The 18,889-nt window shown below is 35.3% G+C and overlaps 1 protein-coding gene across 1 annotated transcript in view; it reads left to right on the plus strand.

Annotated features, from left to right (window-relative positions):
* LOC108717438 (CUB and sushi domain-containing protein 1) overlaps window positions 1–18,889 on the plus strand; it is a 786,063-nt gene that overhangs the window by 500,552 nt on the left and 266,622 nt on the right. The window contains exons 12-14 of the mRNA XM_041564732.1: window positions 5,568–5,750; window positions 14,262–14,588; window positions 16,636–16,830. Of these exons, the coding sequence (XP_041420666.1) occupies window positions 5,568–5,750; window positions 14,262–14,588; window positions 16,636–16,830 (705 nt within the window). The remainder of the gene's footprint in view (window positions 1–5,567; window positions 5,751–14,261; window positions 14,589–16,635; window positions 16,831–18,889) is intronic.

Below are 18,889 nucleotides of genomic sequence, written 5' to 3' on the forward strand. Positions count from 1 at the left end.
TACTACACTTAACAATAACTATGTTGCTGTTTAAAGGGGTCGTTCACATTTGAGTTAACTTTTAGTATGATGTAGAGAGTGATATTCTGGGAAAATTTGCAGTTGGTTTTCATTGTCTATTATAACTTGCGGTTTTCAAACTATTTAACTTTTTATTCAGCAGCTCTTTTAGATGGGGGCAATGACCCTCATTAGAAAGCTGGAAAGAGTCAGAAGAAGTCAAATTCAAAAACTATAAATAATGCAGACCAATTGAAAAGTTAGAATGGTCAATTCTATAACATGCAAAAAGTTAACCTAAAGGTAAACCACTCTTTTAACAAAAAAATACCATCTATAATTTATATATTACTAGCTTACTAACACACAGGCACAACTAATAAATCTGACAACCAAAAGAGTGCTCAAATCCCATTGCTTAATGTGGAAGGAGAGGGAAGGATAATATGATGCGCACATTTTTTGTCCACTGCACAACTTTTTTGTCTACCATATGGCAAATTTACCGTGTGCAGAAGTTTTGGCACCATTCTGTGAAACTCAGAAATTTGCAGCTAAACCATAAATACGGAAAAAAATTTGCTCATCACTGTTGATAAAGGTTAATACGTGATTTGTTTGTTATAACACTTCCCTGTTGTAATTTGTAATAACTAATCTTAAGTGTATACAATTGTTCACTGGCATAATACTCTTCATATTTATTATAAACCGACTTATAGTGGTAGAAAATATAAAATTAGCGCATAAATGAAGCTGATACCTTGCAAAGATGTAGTTGTGCAATACTGCTGTTGCTTTACATGACATGCTTTATTATTGCTTAGTTAAGGGAAGCTATTCTGTCCTTCAGAAATGACATTACTTGACTTAAAGTGCGCCAGCATAAGTCCATAGTGACAATTTAAAATATAGTCTATCATTGGAAATGCGTATCTTGTCTGCTATAAATGATGGTGAGAGAAGAGAATGCATCACTGCAAGAAAGCAAAGAACAGTTTTATGAGTTGCTCCCTTAAACAGAATTGTGAAAAATTCTCTCAGCTTCATTTCAGTTTTTGGTCCCAAAGTCTTCCATATCTTTGCTGGGATGATTCAAATAAAATGACTTTGCCCTTCAGCCTTTTGATTCATGAAACCCACATTTTAGTGATCAGATCAAGCACTTCCAGTGAAGTGAACAATAAGATATTATTATGTGCTGGCTTTGGTAACATTAGCAACTTATCTATCTAGATTTCAGGCTTAATTTCAAGTCTGCTCCGTTTTATCAAACCAGTTAAATAAATCTGTAGCAGTCTAGCATGGTGTTATAGATGAAATGTTCAGAAATAGAATAGAAATAGAAATCATTGTACTGCAATGTTATGTGATATCAGAATTTCCTTGGTTTAAGATACATTTTCAATATACAGTGGAGGTTTCTTTTCAGTTTTTATGTTTTTTAATAGCATTTAAAAAAAGTGTGTGTGGGCTTGTGATGTGTGGGTCATACTGAGTAGGAGATACTCAAAATACCTCTAGATAAACACTTTTCAGTTGCATACTAACCTGTGGAGAAAAAATCTATTATTTTTCAAAGACAGTTAAGGGTTCTGGATGTTCATGTTCATTATATGTTCAAGGCTTGGCCATATAATATACCTGATAGGACATATGTTGAAAAGCCTCACTTGACTGATTTAAGACATGACCCAAAATGCAATTGCCAGAAACATCTTGGTTTCTGGCTGATATTTCTTAACCATTTGGCCAGAAGGGCACTTAAGTGCTTCCTGGTAAACTCTGGCATATAACCTGTCTTCACCATGTATTGTTTCCCAGCAGCCCTATTGGCTATTTAGGTGTAGTCAAACATAACTTTCACATTGCTATCAAAACAATCCCTGTCTTCTCTACCACATTCACTTGGTTATTAGCCTTAATGCTATGGCCTGTCTCTTGCCTTTTCTGGCACTCTTGACCTTTGAATGTTGACTTTAGTCTATATCTGACTGTTGTATGCAGCCTGTCATTACTTTGGGTGTTTTTAATTCTGTTGCATTATTTCCTTACTTAGTTCTATCTGGCCTGTCTCTGTCCAGTCCAGCACTTCTCCTACTTCATCCTGCCTAGTTCACTTACCCGTCCATTGCAAAGTCACACTCATTGGGCCTCTTGTGTTTCTTTGACTGATGTACTCAAGACCTTATACTCAGTTCTGGTGTTTCTTCACATATGGACATGTCTGACACCAAGTTAATGGGATATGCTAGGTATAGTAGGCAAATTCATGTAAATGACCAGTCTTCATATTTACAGCAAGGGAAATATGGATCCCAATTTTTTAACACTGCGGGGCAGATTTATCAAGGGTCGAATATCGAGGGTTAATTAACCCTCGATATTCGACTAGGAACTAAAATCGTTCGACTTCGAATATCGAAGTCGAACGATTTAGCGCAAATCCTGCGATCGAAGGATTATTCGTTCGATCGAACGATTAAATCCTTCGAATCGAACGATTCGAAGGATTTTAATACAACGATCGAAGGAATATCCTTCGATCAAAAAATCTCAGGCAAGCCTATGGGGACCTTCCCCATAGGCTAACATTGACTTCGGTAGCTTTTAGCTGCCGAAGTAGGGGGTCGAAGTTTTTCTTAAAGAGACAGTACTTCGACTATCGAATGGTCGAATAGTCGAACGATTTTTAGTTCGAATCGTTCGATTTGAAGTCAAAGTAGTAGTCGAAGGTCGAAGTAGCCCATTCGATGGTCGAAGTAGCCCAGAAAACACTTCGAAATTCGAAGTTTTTTTAATTCGAATCCTTCACTCGAGCTTAGTAAATCTGCCCCTTCATGTTCATCCTTTTTTAACTGATTAGAAGGTGATAAAAAAAGAGAAAATATTCTGAAAAGCCTAGTGGTTAACTGCAATACCTTATAATATTATGGCTAGAAACAAAATAGTATAACAACCCCGAATTACTGATTCATTATTGACACTGAAGCAAGGACACCCAATAAAATTTGAATATTAAAATTTAGTTAAAAACTTTGAATCGAATTTGATCAAAAACTATCCAAATTAGATGTGAACAATCTAATACAGCCTATTCACCCGCAGTTTAAAAATGTTATTTTTTTTAATAAATTTAGTTTTTTCTTTTTTTTTATTAGAAATTCGAGTTTATGGTAGTTTAAAATAACAACTCGACATTCGACGTTTGATAAATCTGGCCCTAAAGGCTGTGGATTCTACAGCATATATTTTGGTCAGCTTAGTGGTTGCTATGGGCTACTGCACTTTGCCAATCTTTGGGCCCTTTTTATACTGTATATGAGAAACAACAACCTTGCTAATTTCCTTAATAAACCTTGTTAATTAGTTAACTAATTTTGATCCTTTTAGGGCAAGTTTATTTCTATTTGCACTACAGTACCTTTGAAGTTATTTTTCTTCCATACTGGAGTTTTCCTGTGTACCAAGATAAACCAAGATTTTAAATAAAATATAGATTTTTTTTTAAAAAAAATATAGGATTAGACTCACCCTTATTCTGTATTTAAGTTGCAAGCTATTCCAGGTACATGTATGCAACCTGTTATCCAGAATACTTCGGTCTGGGACTTTTTGCATAAGGGATATTTACATAATTTTTATCTTCATACCTTAAAGTGGACCTGTCACCCAGACACAAAAATCTGTATAATAAAAGTCCTTTTCAAATTAAACATGAAATCCAATTTCTATTTTTTATTTAAGCATTCATAGCTGTTGTAAGCTCATTTAAAAATTTCAGCTGTCAATCAAATAATGTCTGCCCCTCCTCTATGCCCGTGGCATAGAGGCGGGGCAGACAATTACTTTCACTTTCAATTCAGCACTTCTTAGATGTCACTGCTCCCCACACATTCCCCCAGTTCTCTTTACCATATAATTGTGTGGTCAGGGCATGGGGATGGACATCGGGTCCCCCATTCTGGTGCACAAACAAGATTCTGAGATGATGCAAGGCTTTTCTTAATAACAGTGTCCACAAAATGGCTGCTGCCTGCTTGCTATAATTTTGAAATCCCAGACTGAAGGAATCAAGATTTAAATAATTTATATAGTGTAGTTAAAGTTCATATTCCTTGACTAATCTGATAAAATAGGATTTCGAATAATTTTTTTGGGTGACGGGTCCCCTTTAAGTCTGTTAAAAATCCTTTTAAAAAACATTTAAACCCAATAGAATTGTTTCAAATAGGGATTCATATATCTTTGTTTGAAGCAAGTACAATGTACTGCCTTCTTATTTCAGGGAAAAAAGGATATCATTTTTACAAATAAGAATTATTTGATTAAAATGGAGTGGAGACGACCTTCCTGTCATTCACAGCTTTCTAGATTATGGGTTTCCAGATAATAGATCCCATACCAGTATTATATAGGGACACAGGACTATCTAATACACAGTAAATATATTTACTCTCATTGCTTTCATTTTATTTATATTTTTTGTCATTGTGTGGTAATTTAACACAACAGTAGTGATGGGCGAATTTGCGCCGTTTCGCTTCGCCGGAAAATTGAATTGAAACACTACATTTTGATCACGCAAACTTTGACAGTATAAGAGCATCTGTGACATACAGTCTTAACTGGGAAATGCTTTTCATAGGGTTAAACACAGAACAAAAATGGGATACATTTAAAATGATTCTTAATAAATATACATGTCAGTATATTCCCCTTGTAAGCAAGGAACATCTTCGCAAAGCAAAACCTTTGTGGTTTGATAAAAGTGTTGGTGTTGAGGTGGGTAAGAAAATACACGCTTTTAAGGCTTTCAAGTTAGCTGGGACAGCTGAAACATTTATCAAGGAGGCCAATAAATCATGCACAACAGCTATCAGCATAGAGAACAAGAGCTTTCATTTGAAGTAACATAGGAGCTTCTTCACAGTGAGGTTGTGTGTGCACTGCCGGGTGATGTTGTGATAGCTAATTCTATTAATACTTTTAAGAGTCGCTTAGATAATTTCTTGGACAGACATAATATCCAAGGTTATTGTGATACTAAAATCTACAGGTAGTATAGATATAGGTATATAGCTTGTGAGTGTAAGAAAGGGTCAGTGTATATATGGCTGCTGGGTTTCATTTGGAGGGGTTGAACTTTATGGACTTTTGTCTTTTTTCAACCCGATTTAACTGCGTAACTATGTAACTATATTGATGTGGGTTTTCATTTTCTATTTGCTTTTTATATGGGTATATCAATTTTTTTGATATTCTTCTGATAAGTGATCAAATTTCAAAACCAACATTATATCTTGCATTCTTTATAAACGTTGAATGGAGTTGTGTCTGCAACCTAAACAGCTATTTTTTTTCACATTTTTGCTTTGCTAGTTGTTACTGTGCTGCTGCATGAATTAATATTTGTCGTGTGTGACTTCAAACATACTGTACCCTGCAGTAAACTATATTTACTGCTTTTAAAACATTCTTGAAATGATGTAAAACTATACTTTTCTTTCTAAAATTGTCCAAATATAACTTTTTATATGTGCTATTAACACTTTCTTTTCCGACAGAAATTGAAAAGGGAGGTTGTGGTGATCCAGGGATCCCAATGTATGGCAAAAGAAATGGGAGCAGTTTTCTTCATGGAGATGTTTTGACCTTTGAATGCCAGGCAGCTTTTGAACTTGTGGGAGAAAAAACTATCACGTGCCAACAAAATAATCAGTGGTCTGGAAATAAACCAAGCTGTGTTTGTAAGTATTCTTTAGCAGAATAAACATTGTTGAACAAGCACCTTAAATACAGTATAAACAATAAATCATCTCTTAGTCAACAGGAGCAGCTTTTTTGTGTGGCCAGATCTTATGGGCATCATTGTGTTCAACCAATGAACCTTCTAATATGAGCAAATACTTAGATTGATTGTCTAATTTGATTAATGAGCTTCAAATCAAGGTATTTGAGTATAATTCTTTGTTTGCAAAGTTCCTGGGTTTTTCTAATTGCCTGCTTGATTTTCCTGCTTGATTCATCAGTTCCTGAATTCCAGCTTTGTCCATGACTACGATTTACGTTGCCTGCCCTGCAGTTTTTTCCTTAATACGACCACAAGCTTTCTTTATCCCTTTTGATACAGCAGACTTGATTTTCTGCATAGAGCTTCCTCTTTGGTCCTATCACCAACATAACAGCATCCGCTATGCCCTGGCAGTATACTTAGGCCATGGACTCCACTGAGGAAGCTCTGTCAGATTTGGAGAAGACTCTTCATGGCATGGCAACTTGCATAGAGGCTGATGAAGCTCAGCAGGCTCATGTAGGACAAGTTCTTCATGCTCTCCTCTTGTGGAAGCCTTCTGCTTCTCCAGTCACTAGAAATCCTGCTGTATGGCGAACGAGCCTTGCATTCCACCACTTCCTCGTTACAACGGAGATTCTCTGACTTGCTAGGGTTTTGATAACCAATGCCTAATTCCATTTGAATTAACCCCAAACATTATGCTTATGAATGTGCTAACATAGGGAACATCATGTCCTGGTTGTAGGGCAAGATGCTGAATGGGCATCCCCCTTTTGGAAAAAGAATTTGCCCATAATTTACGATTATCTTTCCTACATAATTTTTCTGCATTCAGTGCTCCTGGTCGTGTTGCAGCTGTCTCCTCCCACCTCTTACAGATCCACCAAGGGAAATGCAGTGCTAGTGAATTTGCTATTGATTTCAGGAGCCTGTTGGCAAAAACCAATTGAAATAATGAGGCATACGTGGCTGTATTTTATCAAGGTCTATCCAATAAAGTTAAGGATTATCTTGTTAGAGTGGGGGGTCTTATCTGTGTGTCAAAGTACCTTATTCCCATAAAGAACTCTCATAGATTCTTGCTTCTGTTACAATCAGCTGGCCTCTGAAACTGTCAATTTATCTAACAAGACTACAGATATATGAAAACATTGCTGTGTCAGCCATTCAGTCATTGTGATGACAATATAGCTAAATCATCACTCATTTCCTCTTCCTCACCCTATATGACTTTCATGTTAAGGTTCCAGGAATACCTAGAAGAGCAAATCAGGATTCTTCTCAAACCATCACTTAACTGATAATCAGTATGATCCTCCCTAATTTAAATTAATTTACTGATATAGGTCACCCCATTATTAATCATGGCTTGGCTTAAGTGTCTTTGTACAACAGGGATACTTGAAGACATAATGTATGGTGTCAGACGATTGCATAAGGTAAAACTGCAGAGCACAGGTAACTCTACATTATCTCAAGTTGGCTAAGGATGATGGGTGTGTAAAGCAGAACTGCCCAGCCTATTATCATTAAGATAAAGTAATGCTTATCTTTGGTTTTAGATTCCTTTTTTCAGGGCACAGCAACAGTATGTACAGTACAGTATATACCTGACTTGATTTGGCACTAAAGTTCTCAAACAGGTCTATTAGGTTATTTCTAGTAAGAGTATTCACACTTAGGGGCAGATTTATCAAAGGTCGAGGTGAATTTTCAAATAAAAAAAAAATCGAATTTCGAGCTATTTTTCTGTATTTCGACTAGGGAATAGTCCAAATTCCATTAAATTTTTTTAAAAAATTGAATATCAAAATGTATCATGTACTGTCTCTTTAAAAATTCAACTTCAACCATTCGCCATCTAAAACCTGCCAAATTGCTGTTTTATGGGGGACCTCCTATGACCTTTTTGGAGTCAATTGGTGGGGAATTGGTGGGCTTTGAAAAATTCATACGATTCGAATTCGGCCGACTACGGACCTACTCAATCAAAAATGAACCTATTCAACCAAAAAAAACCTTCAACTTAATTTTAGTTGGTCTTTCTGAATTCGAAATTTTGAATTTTCTTCAATTCGAAATTCGACCCTTGATAAATAAGCCCCCAACTGTAACTCACATAGGGCCAGATTCAATTCAGGAAGAAAAAGGTTTATCACATAAAAACTCATGAACGAGATTCAATTTGAGATGCAATTCAATTCAACTTCTCACTGTTTATCATGTGAACTCTCCTGAAGTCTATGTGAAAAATGGAACTAAATTAGGTGAAAAGTTTTTACTCATTGAATGAATTCTCGCCCATGACTTTTCACATGATAAACCATTGATAACGTTTTTTCACTGAATTGCATCTGTCTCGTTATATGCAAAGTTTGCACCAATTCTAGTAATTAATCCATTGCTATATATGAGTCTGCAAACTGGTTGCTATCAATTGCTAGAATAAACACCTCTTTGTATCCTTATATTGGTTCACCTAATAACAGCCTCCCCTACCTGCTACTTAGTTGAAAGTAGTGTGATTACATTTGACCAATGAATCACACTCAACACATACATATTTCAGTCTCAGAAAAAGACCGCAGAAATTCCATGCAAAATGTAAGTTGTAAAATATGCCATCTTAAATACTATATATTATATTGTATACACATTTACTGTATGTTACTATATAAAGCCTACTGTCATTTTTTTAAAGAAAAGAGTTGCTAATTCTTTTTATAAAGGGAACCCTGAATTTAATTTTTTTTGTATTTATAAGCATTTCTCAAGAGACATAAATGTGCTTAATTTTATATCTCTCTATAGATATAGATAGATATATATGATGTTTCTGACCATTTTCCATAGTATTTACAATCCAACTTTGGTGACTGCAAGCTTGACCTTTTGAATGGATGATTTCACCTAAAGAGACAGGCTTCTCTGAAAAATGCATAGTTTTTTTGACAGGTTTAAGAGCTTTGATCTGCAAATTCTGATTGACAGCTTTTACTGTGCCCAAGGATCATTACCACAAATTCACTTGTTTCTGGCTCTTATTTCATTATTTTACTCATATCTGTCCTACTTTCATAATCACCCATTCTAATATTTAATAGTATATGTTGTATCACTAATTTGTATATTAAGTTGCATTGAAATAAAATAATGCAAAATAGATATTTAAAGGTAAACTATACCCCCTGAACAGTGTAGGTCTTTATAAAAATATATTGCATAAAACAGCTCATATGTAAAACCCTGCTCCATGTAAATAAACCATTTTCATAATAATATACTTTTTTAATTGATGTGCCATTGGGTAATCATAAATAGAAAATTGCCATTTTAAAAAATAAGGGATCTTAAGATTCATGGTGTACACAAACAAACCAGACATGTTAGGTCACATGAGCCAATTAACAGACAGAGTTCTGTGTTTTGCTTCCACACTTCTTCCTGTTACAGTTAGAGTTGTAATATTTCTGGTCAGGTGATCTCTGAGGCAGCACGCAGACCATCATGAAATGGTGGTTCAAGTCAAGAGATGTAAAAAGGCAATATTGAAAAAATGAAAATAATTATATTGTAAAACGGTAAGCTGCCAAATTCATATAAAAGTCAATGGCAGCAGTCTATGGCAAATTTAAAGTGTTTTTTTCAGTGCAAGTTTTTAAAAATGTTTTGACCCATTGCAAATGATAAAGTACATATTCAAGGTATTCAAGTTATTTTTCATAAGTTTATTTAACTGAATTTTTTAATTTTAGATTTGTTTTTAACAAATAAGCAAACATTTGCATTTCTTAAATATTAGATATTATTTGAAGCAGTAAAAAACTCGAACATAACCTATATTCGAATTTTGATATATAGGGCTTAAAATCCAGAAGAGTTTTTTCAGAGGAAAGTAATGCAAATGAGTGCCAATGTTTTTAGAAAATGTTAGAAAATGAATAAATTAGTACTTGAAAGTTAATCCTAAGAAGCATGCTATTTTACTGAGTATGAACAACTATGCATGCTCGGAGAAGAAATTCATGCCTAAACAAGTTATGGTATTGGTGAGTGCATTATTCTGTTTAGGGAAAAGGCTTGCACAGAAGCAACATCATGTAAATTAAAGATTTTTTTTCTCATTTCCATCTGTCATGTAAATGGATTTTTTTTTCCAGTTTCATCCATTTCATAATCCTTAGATTTTTTTTTATATCTCCTCAGCATCCTAAGCATCTGCTGAGTTGACATAATCCTTATACACATGAATACCTAAAGTAAAATGAAGACCTTTCTTATTGATATTAATGGAAAAAACAATGAAAAAATGCTCTGCTAACAGCAGAAATGGACATTGTGTGAAGTAATTATATTTCTAAGATTATATAGGTAACGGCCTGAAAAATTGCCTTTTAGTCAAGTGTCATTGCAGCTCTGTATTGTAATAATTAATATTTCAAGCTCTCCTTAGACATTCCATACCACATAGGGGTGATATGATAATTATATATAAATATACCGTATATTTATTTACCAGTAGGTCTTTCCAGCTGACACAAGGTCACCCATTCCGATTACAAGAAAAGAGGTTCCGCCTAAATATTCGGAAAGGGTTTTTTACAGTGAGAGCTGTGAAGATGTGGAATTCTCTCCCTGAATCAGTTGTACAGGCTGATACATTAGATAGCTTTAAGAAGGGGTTGGATTGCTCTTTAGCAAGTGAGGGAATATAGGGTTATGGAAGATAGCTCATAGTACAAGTTGATCCAGGGACAAGTCCGATTGCCATTTTGGAGTCGGAAAGGAATTTTTTCCCTCTGAGGCAAATTGGAGAGGCTTCAGATGGGTTTTTTGCCTTCCTCTGGATCAACTGGCAGTTAGGCAGGTAAAAAAAGTTAAAAGTTTGAACTTGATGGATGTGTGTCTTTTTTCAACCTAACTTACAATGTTACTATGTTACTATGTTACCTTCAACATAAATCTGAACAAACTATGTAAATGACACATCCAGTAGCAAATGCAAACTTGGAAATGTATGCCTTGTCCAGATAAACTTATTGGAAAGAAACAAAATAATATTTGAGAACATGTTGTGGAAATAAAATATGTTTTATACAGAAGCATATTATTCTTCTTAATACCTAAATTATCCTAGCTGTTGTGGAACTTTGTTTTTCATTATTCCGTTTCTGCTTTCCTAAAGCTTCCAGAACAGTGGTCACATTAGTATGTTCTTGTGTTATGGTAGTAGTTGTGAAAGTTGTGGATGCAAAGTAAGAAAGGAAAGTATTTTTTGGGGGTTTTCTTTTGCGGTTTTCTAGCTTCTCTCCTTGAATGTTCTATACCTTTATCATTTTTATTTTACACATGCCCAATACATGAATGCAGTAAAAAAAAAGAGAGCATCCACCTTGATAAAACATGTCACCAAAGTCTTGTTGTGTTGCATGATTTATGTTTCTTAAATAATATTGTTTTCATGTATGATTGCACAAGTTATGCCGTATAGCTTAGTCATCACCATGCGCATCGGAACTGGAAAGCCAAGAGGGGTATACCGTTTCTCCCCCGAATCACCCAATTTCCGGAAGTTCATGCAGCTGGGAAGCCAGTAAGGAAAGAAAAATTGTGTGTTTCAGGTGAAATCTACACCAAGGCCCTCCACCCTCAATCATCTTCCACTGCAACTGGTCAGCAATTTAGGAGATACTGAGACTCTTTCTAAAATATGGGTTTAAAAAACAATTGTTTTTCAATAACTTAATCTGCAGCACAAATATATTTCATTAAGACTTAACATACATGCTATTTGAATTTCCAAATGGCTTATATCCATTCTCATTTTTTTGATTGAAAGCTATACCCACTCCCTCTGCCGACAATCATTATCTGAAAACACTGATCATCACTTTAGGAGATACTGAGACTCTTTCTGAGATATGGGTTTATAAAACAATCCGATTACTATTCCTATTCCTAGTTTTCTATTACTTCATCTGCAATTCAAATGCATTGCACATTATGGGGGTTATTTATCAAAATCTGAAAAGTTCTCACAATTTTCTGAAAACTACTCCGATAAAATCTGCATGGATTTTCCCCCCTATTTAAAAATACATTTTCCTGAAAATTTCTTGTGCAGGGAAAAAAACTAGATAAAATCTTGAAAAGTCCAATTAAAATCCACAAGCATTGTTTCAAATGATGTTTTTGCAAATGTTTTTATTAGTAGGTGCAATTATGATTAACGCTCCTGCATACTGTCCATGAAGATATTATACTAGTACAGGTATGGGACCCGCTATCCAGAAACCCATTATCCAGAAAGCTACAAATTATGGAAAGGCCATTGCCCATAGACTCCATTTTATCCAAATAATCCAATTTTTTAAAAATGATTTCCTTTTCCTCTGTAATAATAAAACAGTAGCTTTCACTTATCCTAACTAGGATATAATTAATCCTCATTGGAAGCAAAAACAGCTTTTGGGTTTATTTAATGTTTACCTAATTTTCTAGTAGTATGAGGATGTAATCAAATAGGATGTTGATGAGTGCAATCCCAGACACATAATGGACCCCTAAGGGCTCTTACAGACGAGCGTTTGAAGCTGCGCTCCCCTGCATTCCGTTTTTATGCGTTCAGCCGCAGGGGAGCGCAGGATTAGATGCATTCAGTTTTTTTCAATGGGGCTGTACTCACACAGGTGCATGTAGGCGCCAAACGCAGGTTGAGACGCGACATGCTGCATTTTTCCTGCGTTCGGTGCCTACATGCACCTATCTGAACGCATTAAAACAGAATGCAGGGGAGCGCAGCTTCAAACGCTCGTCTGTAAGATCCCTAAAGGTTGATCTATAATAATTTATGCTCCCATTGTTGCATCTTGATTGCCAGCTCTTGAGATTTAGAACTATTTATTTTGCAAACCAGAGCAAGGCCAACTACTGTATGGTTTGCTTCAGCTAAACATCGGGCCAATTTTATGTTCTATTCTCCAGCCATGGTCTACATAACCCTCAAATGTCTGCATATGGTGTTTGCTTACTGTCAATTGCTTCAAAGAAAGAGAAAAGATAAGGAGAGAAGGCACCACTGATTGATTCTTCCTTTAATCAGCACTATCCCAGATAGGATACCTGTTATTACCATTGCCACACAGGGGGATGGAAAAGCTGCCCAAGCCCCTTGATAAAATCAGAGTGAAATTCAAAGGCTTCCAGGACAGTGAATATTTCAAAAGCTATTTGAACTTACAATGATTATAGCATGGCCAAACTGGATGTCCAAGTTCTTATGCGTTCTAGATGTATTGTGTTTCTGACACTGTCACTTGTTTGACAATGTCACCCAGTGAGTGTAAATATGTGGCAAAAAGTAAGACCAAGTATTGCAAGCCTAAAAGGACAAGGAAATTCCCCAAACATTCTCTATGCTTAACAATAGTACTCCCTTGCTCCTTTGAACCACTACGTTTTGGAATAAAAATCATTACTTGCTTAATTATGCTTAATTATGCAGTATCAGGCCTAGACTGGGATTCCAAATAGGCCCTGGCATTTTAAGTGCACAGAGGCCAAACAGACCTCTACCAGCCCAATGCATAGTGACTGTCTATGGCAACTTACAACATTGTGTCATTTGCTAGAATCCACAGATTTCCAGTCCCGTGCAGCTTGTTTTAAAAAATGTTGTGCGGTTTTGACAAATTTTTAATGAAATGGTTCAGATTCGCCCATCAATCTGTTATTCTATTTAAATCCCAAATGGAAAAGTGAGAGCCTTGTTCTAGTAAGGTATTTTTGTGGTAACATGATACAGTTTATTGGCTAACTCAGGGATCCCCAACCTTTACATCCCGTGAGCAACATTCAGAAGTAAAAAGAGTTGGGGAGCAACACAAGCATGAAAAATGTTCCTGGAGTATCAAATAAGGGCTGTGATTGGCTATTTCGTAGCCCCTATGTGGACTGTCAACCTACATTGAGGCTCTGTTTTGCAATACACCTGGTTTTAAGGCAATAAAACTCACCTCCAAGCCTGGAATTCAAAAATAAGCACCTGCTTTGAGGCCCCTGGGAGCAACATCCAAGGGGTTGGAGAGTAACATGTTGCTCGCGAGTTACTGTTTGGGGATCACTGGGCTAACTTATACAGTATATGTGAGAATGCAAACTTTTGAGAAAAAAATTACCTTGCCATCAGGAATAATGCTACAATTTCTGAAACAGTAACTGAAGATATATACACACACATAAAAGTATCCAGTTACATCAAACTAGGAATCAGTCATGGACATGTGAATTAAAAAGTAAATAACAAAGAATTGTTTATCCTGAAAGCATTTGGGTACCAAATGTAAAGTTTGAATATTTTGTAAGTACACGTGCTATGGTTACTATAGTGCTAGCCTCGTTCTACTTATGTACTTGCTAAAAATCAAGAACTAACATTACAATTCTTTTGTATTTGTGTTCACAGTCTCGTGCTTTTTCAATTTTACTACACCTTCTGGAATAATTCTTTCTCCAAACTACCCTGAAGAATATGGAAACAACATGAACTGCATATGGTTAATAATATCTGAACCAGGAAGCAGAATCCATCTGATTTTTAATGATTTTGATGTGGAACCTCAGTTTGATTATGTTGCCATGAAGGATGAGGGTATTGCAGAGCTACCAGCACTTGGTACTTTTTCTGGGAATGAAGTTCCTTCTCAAATTGCCAGCAATAGCCACATTGTGCGTTTGGAATTTCAGTCAGATCACTCAACAACTGGAAGAGGATTTAATATTACTTATACAAGTCAGTAATTGTTTTTACAACCACTAAAAATGTTTGTGTGGCATAGCATCAATAAGTAAAATGGATGATTTTTAACTACTGTATAAATATTTTTAGATTCTGTATTTGTAAGAATGATAGTATTGCACTATTATTCAGATAAGCTGAATTTATTAAAGAAACTTAGGTACAAATTAACAAATAAAAGTTCTAGTCTTAAAGGGATACTGTTGCAGTTTTTTTTTTTTCAAAAAGGCATCATTTAAAGGGTTTTTCCTCTTTGAGTTAACTTTCAGTATGCTATTGAGAGTGATATACTGAGACAATTTTAAATTGGTTTTCATTTTTATTATTTGTGGTTTTTGAGTTATTTAGCTTTTTATTCAGCAGCTCTCCAGTTGCAGTTTCAGCAGTCTGGTTGCTAAGGACCAAATTACCTTAGCAACCATGCATTGATTTCAAAAAGATAGCCATTTTTGTCTACTTAAAAATGAGCCAATAAAAATCACAAAGCACAATGGATTTACTTTGTCAGTGTGCTGCGGTCTTATGGATGTTGCAGTTGATTTCAATAAGATACTGTAATATTAAAAGGATAGGGCCATAATAGAAAGATGAGTAATAGAAACTTGCAATAGCAATAAATATATAGCCTTACAAAGCATTTGTTTTGACATGGGGTTGTTGACCCCCATTTGAAAGCTGGAAAGAGACAGAAGAAGGCAAATAATTAAAAAAACTATAGACAATTAATAATGAAGACTATTGAAAAGTTGCTTAGAATTGGCCATTCTATAACATACAAAAAGTTATGGTGAGGGATGAACCACCCCTTTAATAGTGCTGCTCCTGCAGAATTCTACACCGACATTTTTTTAGAAAATATTCTTTTATATTTTTTTTTATTCTACATATATTAGAGATTCGAGATGAGATATAGTATATGTTTTTTTTTTTTTTTGGAATTTGGCATGGGGCTAGACATGATGTCCATTTCTCAGGTACCCCCATGTGACTTGAGCCCTGTCAACAGAACAATGTGCAGTTTATTAGAAAGAAGCTACCTGACACCTCTGCTGAAGGATTCATTTGCATTGCTAAAAAAAACCCCTGCATTTTCCTGCTTGGGTGCTATTGTCATGGTGAAATACAATGAGAAGGGGAGAAATAATAGCTGTTTCAAAGCACTCCCATCCTGAAGTGCTGACTCCTTCTCAAAGCAAAGAATCAAGCACTGAAATGGCTGCCTCCACACCAATCTTACAGCTAAAAAAAATAAATTAGTTTTAAGGATATATTTTTAGTGATGGGCGAATTTGCGCCGTTTCGCTTCGCCGAAAAATTCGCGAATTTCGCGCGAAATTCGCGAAACGGCGAAAAATTCGCGAAACGGCGCCGGCGTCTCGTTTTTGACGCCGGCGCCCGTTTTTGACGCCGGCGCCCGTTTTTCCGACGCCGGCGCCCGTTTTTGACGCCGGCGTCCGTTTTTCGAAAAAAAAATTTTGACGCCGGCGAATTTTTTACGCGAATTTTCGCGGGAGTTTCGCGAATTTATTCGCTGGCGGCGAATAGCGCAAATTCGCCGCGAATTCGCACCTGGCGAATAAATTCGCCCATCACTATATATTTTTATATGGTAGTGTGAATTATTTGCAATGTAAAGAGTGTAATTTAGAAATAGAAAGTGAACCAAAAACATCATGACAAAATCCCTTTAAGTAATGTAGATAGGAAAGGTTTATGGGGGAATGTAAAAAAGTTAGAATTTGCCCCGTTTCATCAAAAATTTGCCACCGGCGAAATGACACTGACGCCAATTATAGTCTATGGGCATCAAAAAAATTTTGACGCGCGGCAAATCGCCCATCCCTACTAGTCTCTTTTCTTAAAGAAGAATATACCAATGTAAAATTACAATACTTTAAATATAGCTTATTTTGATGTAATAACTGCTCACTGTCTATGGAATGTGCAACCATATTGAATATAATGTCCTTTATACAGCCTAGATATGTATTTAACAATCTTCATTTTTACTCTTTGATTCCTTTTTTTTATAACTCTCCAGCATTTGGTCAAAATGAATGTCATGATCCCGGAATTCCAGTAAATGGGAGGAGATTTGGAGATCGTTTTATACTAGGAAGCACAGTAACTTTTCATTGTGATGAAGGTTTTATTAAAACCCAAGGATCAGAGTCAATTACTTGTATTATACAAGATGGAAATGTAGTATGGAGTTCTACAGTCCCACGTTGTGAAGGTAATGTATTGTAATGAATAAAATCAAGTTAAACATTGTCAACTGTAAAAGGAATAGTGAGGGGTTTAGTTATGTCCTAATAAAAACAAGGGTAAGCAGTGCCTTGATTTATTCCCCAACCTACAACAACAACATTCTGGTGAGGGATTCACATCAGTAATGGAGACTTCAGGACTTTTCCATTTGTGAAGAGTAGCTTGGCAGATTGTCAGTACCTGGCTAGACACATGAGTTTGATTACTGGCAGTAATCTGATTATTAGTTTTATTAAAATCTTTTTGATTAGTATTTTAGACCCCATCCACTGTGGAATTATAGCTTTCTATGTACAGTAGTGCTAAGATCTAGTTCTGAAATTCACCAAATTACTTAGGAATGCTAAAGTGAAATCATTGAGTGTATGAAGAAAGGGGCCACTTGAGACTGTTACAGAAAGCTAATAGATCCAAGTTTGGTTGGGTTTTCAGAATTTAGAATCTTTCAAGTGAATTGTTCTCAAGCTTGAGTGAAAGGATGCAACATTGTTGTAAGAAAGCCTCTCACTGTTAGTAGTAGGGGTGAATAGGCCTTGGGATGTAAAGTTTGTCCTTAAAAGCAATACAAGATACAAAAATGTAATAAAAAGACATCTCTCAGGTGGATTACAGTAGCATTTCTCCAGAGCAGAAGGTATAAAGTATAGTATTGATACCTTGCCATAGAAAGGATATAAATAAGCTGAAAAAAGTGCAGATATGCAAGTTAACTGGTAAAAAATGAACAATTAATTTAAGAGGAAAATACTATCAAAGATTGCACTTAGGCATATGATAACTGTTTACCAATACTTTAGCAGGTATTATAAACAAACTATAAGGAACGTTTTTTCAAAAGGATCTTGGATGTTTTGGAGAGGCAAAATATAAAATATCCAAGGCTGCATAAAAGTACAACAGAAACCTCCAAATAGGAAAGGAGCCTCTCCCATTGACTTATATACAAACTCAGCAGGTCTGAGATGGTGGATTTTCGGATTCTGACTTTTTGCAGCATCAGACTTTAATAAATCCCGGAAAAATTTGAGTTTTTAAAAAACAAAACAAAAAATTTGAATTTTGCACCGACCGTTCTTTAGTAAATATCCCCCCAAATAGTTGGTATTGCTTGGTAATTCTATTTTTACCTTCTTTTTAAATATATGGTATGCCTTAAATGCCAACAATTACACAGTAACAAGCACAACATTATCTTTGCCTGTCTATTAATTATACTTTAGAATTTGTATGATGAATATTTTATCTAGAACGTTCCAGATGTTGTTGAATTATATTTCCCTAAAGAATTTAAAACACTGGGATAATGAATGCATTGCCTTTTTAATATACACATTGTATTGTGGCAGTATTTATATTATAGTGAGTAAAAGCTGAACATGGTTCAGGTTATAGTTCTTCATGCTATAGAGCATGTATGCATTTTGACATTTTATGTCTCCTTACAGTATTTTTGTCAGTGGTCATCAGTTTGGTGTGTCCAAAACAAGTTTTATCCTTTAGAAAAATACTATATATCAAGATATTAGGAAAGGTAAAATGTACATTGAAAGAAGCAGAAGAACTGCAAGTTCAGAGACATATATACAGTAGATCAGCTATACATAAACAAATACATTCTCTTTGTTAACAATATTTTATTTAATGAAAGCAAACCATTTATTGAATAATAGTATTTCTGCAATATCACTGCAATTTGTATGAATAAGCCAATGTCCCAGAATATTAACTTTAATTCTAACGTCTTTGCATTTAGCTGTGTTCTTAGATATTTATGGGCAATGTTTTTTCCTTTAAATTGTCCCTTTTTATGACTAATGCAAATGACAGCATCTTGTTAGCGTACATGAAAAAACGATTCTGAGGGGATTACAGAATCAATTTGACACTCAACAGTTTAGCTTCTCTGAAATATATTTAACTCTCTAAGATGTTAATGAATAATTACCCTACACATGCATGGTGTAACATATCTGACAGGAGATTAGGAAACATCGTAAATGTAGTCTGTCCTGATTTTATGAATT

This window comes from Xenopus laevis, chromosome 5S, assembly GCF_017654675.1.
Source record: "Xenopus laevis strain J_2021 chromosome 5S, Xenopus_laevis_v10.1, whole genome shotgun sequence".
Classification (NCBI taxonomy): Eukaryota; Metazoa; Chordata; class Amphibia; order Anura; family Pipidae; genus Xenopus; species Xenopus laevis.